The 2,121-nt window shown below is 42.7% G+C and overlaps 1 protein-coding gene across 1 annotated transcript in view; it reads left to right on the top strand.

The window, feature by feature from the left end:
- The first annotated feature begins 1,509 nt into the window (after positions 1-1,509).
- DXO (decapping exoribonuclease) overlaps positions 1,510-2,121 on the top strand; it is a 6,835-nt gene continuing 6,223 nt past the window's right edge. The window contains exon 1 of the mRNA XM_006772867.1: positions 1,510-1,524. Within this exon, the coding sequence (XP_006772930.1) occupies positions 1,510-1,524 (15 nt within the window). The remainder of the gene's footprint in view (positions 1,525-2,121) is intronic.

Raw genomic sequence — 2,121 nt, 5'->3', positions numbered from 1 at the left:
TGATGTATGGAATAGCATGTCGTGTAATTGGCGTCCACAGCTTTGCTGGCACATACGCACTCTTTTGTTATTGCCTGAGCAGCCGCATTTTCAATCAATCCCCAATGGGCGGGGGGCGTGCAGGAGGCAGCCAATCATTGATGCTTCTATCTCTCTCTGCTTCTCCCTTCTTCTCTGAAATCAATAAAAATATATGTATATTTTAAAAAGACATAGACCCTGCCCTCAAGGAATTAAGTCTAGACTGTGGGCAGAGGAAAGTAGTGAAGAATATGGGATAAAATGTTTTTTAAAACAAATAAAAATCAACCAGGACTAGTGTTTCTAAGAATACAGCCAGAACTAACTCACCTGCTGAAAATTAATTAAAATGCTGGATAAAATATTGTTTTTAAAATTGTTAAGCATCAAAGAGCTCACAAGATAATACGTCAACAAAAAAATTCATAGAAATAATGGGGCTCTGTGGCCAGTGTTGTTAAGTGGTTAGAGCATTGGCCTGAGCACTGAAGGGTCGCAGGTTCCATTCCTGGTCAAGAGCACATGCCTGGGTTGCAGGATCGATCCCTGGCGGAGGCAACTAATCGATGTGTCTCTCACATCGATGTTTCTCACTCCCTCCCTCTCTTCTACTCTCTCTAAAAATCAATGGGGAAAAAAATATCCTCAGGTGAGGATTAACAACAACGAAGATTTAATTGGAAGATGGAGGGCAAATCTGTCCAGCATAGTCAAAAATAACTGGGCGCACCCTAGCCAGTTTGGCTCAGTGGACAGAGCATCGGCTTGCAGACTGAAGGATCCCAGGCTCAATCCCCAGTAGGGGGCATGCAGGAGGCAGCTGATCAATGATTCTCATTGTTGATATTTCTCTCTCTCTCTCCCCCTCTCCCTTCCTCCCTGAAATCAATAACGATATATTTTAAAAAATAATATCATTATTTTTTATATCGGCCAGGTCAGCAGGAGAGGGCAGTTAGGGGCGACCAGGCCGGCAGGAGAGGGCAGTTGGGGGCGACCAGGCCGGCAGGAGAGGGCAGTTGGGGGCAACCAGGCCTGTAGAGGAGGGCATATCTGGGCATAAATAAGTAAATGAACACACAAGGAAACAAAATTCAAAAGAAACAGACAATAGAAACAGACCCCAAAAGACATGTTATCAGGGAATTATCAGAAGCAGACTACTAAAAAACCCCTATGTGTATAATGCTTAAATAATAACAGTCAAGATAGAATTTTTTAGCAAGAAATTATATAAACTGGCATAATATGTTGAAAAATAACCAAATAGAAATTCTAGAACTGGCAAGTGCAATTAAGGACTCAATGGATGGGTTTAATGTATTAAGGCACAGCTAAATAAAAAGCTACTAGCCTGTAAAACAGATTTTATAAAACTAACAAGGATATAATACAGTCAAAAAGATTGAAAATGCAGACAAGAAGCTAAAAGACGTAAAGGATACAAAGAGAAGGTCCAATGTATGTGTAATTGAAGTCCAAGGAGGAATGAAAAGAGATAAGGTAGGGGAAATATTTGAAAAGACAATAACATATCCACAATCACAAAAGTATATTAATCCAATTTTCATTAAGTCATAGAACAGACAAAATAATCAGTGAGGAACTAGAAGACTTCAATAGTAACTCTAGTTACTGAGAAATTAATATCTGAATAATGCATAGTCTTTTCAACTACACATACAATATTTAGCAAAACTGACCACATAGCATGAAGCAAGTCTCAACAAGTTTCAAATGGCAAAAATCATATTGTATGCTCTCTGGCCACTATATCACTTAGCCAGAAATAAGTAACAATCCTATATAATAAAGAGGTAATATGCAAATTGACCATCATGCCCTCGCACAAGATGGCTGGCAGAGGAGGGCAGTTGTGGGCGATCAGGCCAGCAAGGGAGGGCAGTTAGGGGTGACGAGGCCTGCAGGGGAGGGAGGGCAGTTGGAGGGGACCAGGCCTACAGGGGAGGTGGGGGCGACCAGGCCAGTGTTGGGGGGCAGTTGGGGGCAATCAGGCTGGCAGGGGAGCGGTTAGGTGGCGATAGGCTAGCAGGGGGGGCAGTTGGGGTGAGCAGGCCAGCAAGGGGAGCAGTTGGGGGC

This window comes from Myotis davidii, unplaced genomic scaffold (assembly GCF_000327345.1).
Source record: "Myotis davidii unplaced genomic scaffold, ASM32734v1 scaffold1006, whole genome shotgun sequence".
Classification (NCBI taxonomy): domain Eukaryota; kingdom Metazoa; phylum Chordata; class Mammalia; order Chiroptera; family Vespertilionidae; genus Myotis; species Myotis davidii.
This window is presented reverse-complemented; position numbering and strand designations above follow the sequence as displayed.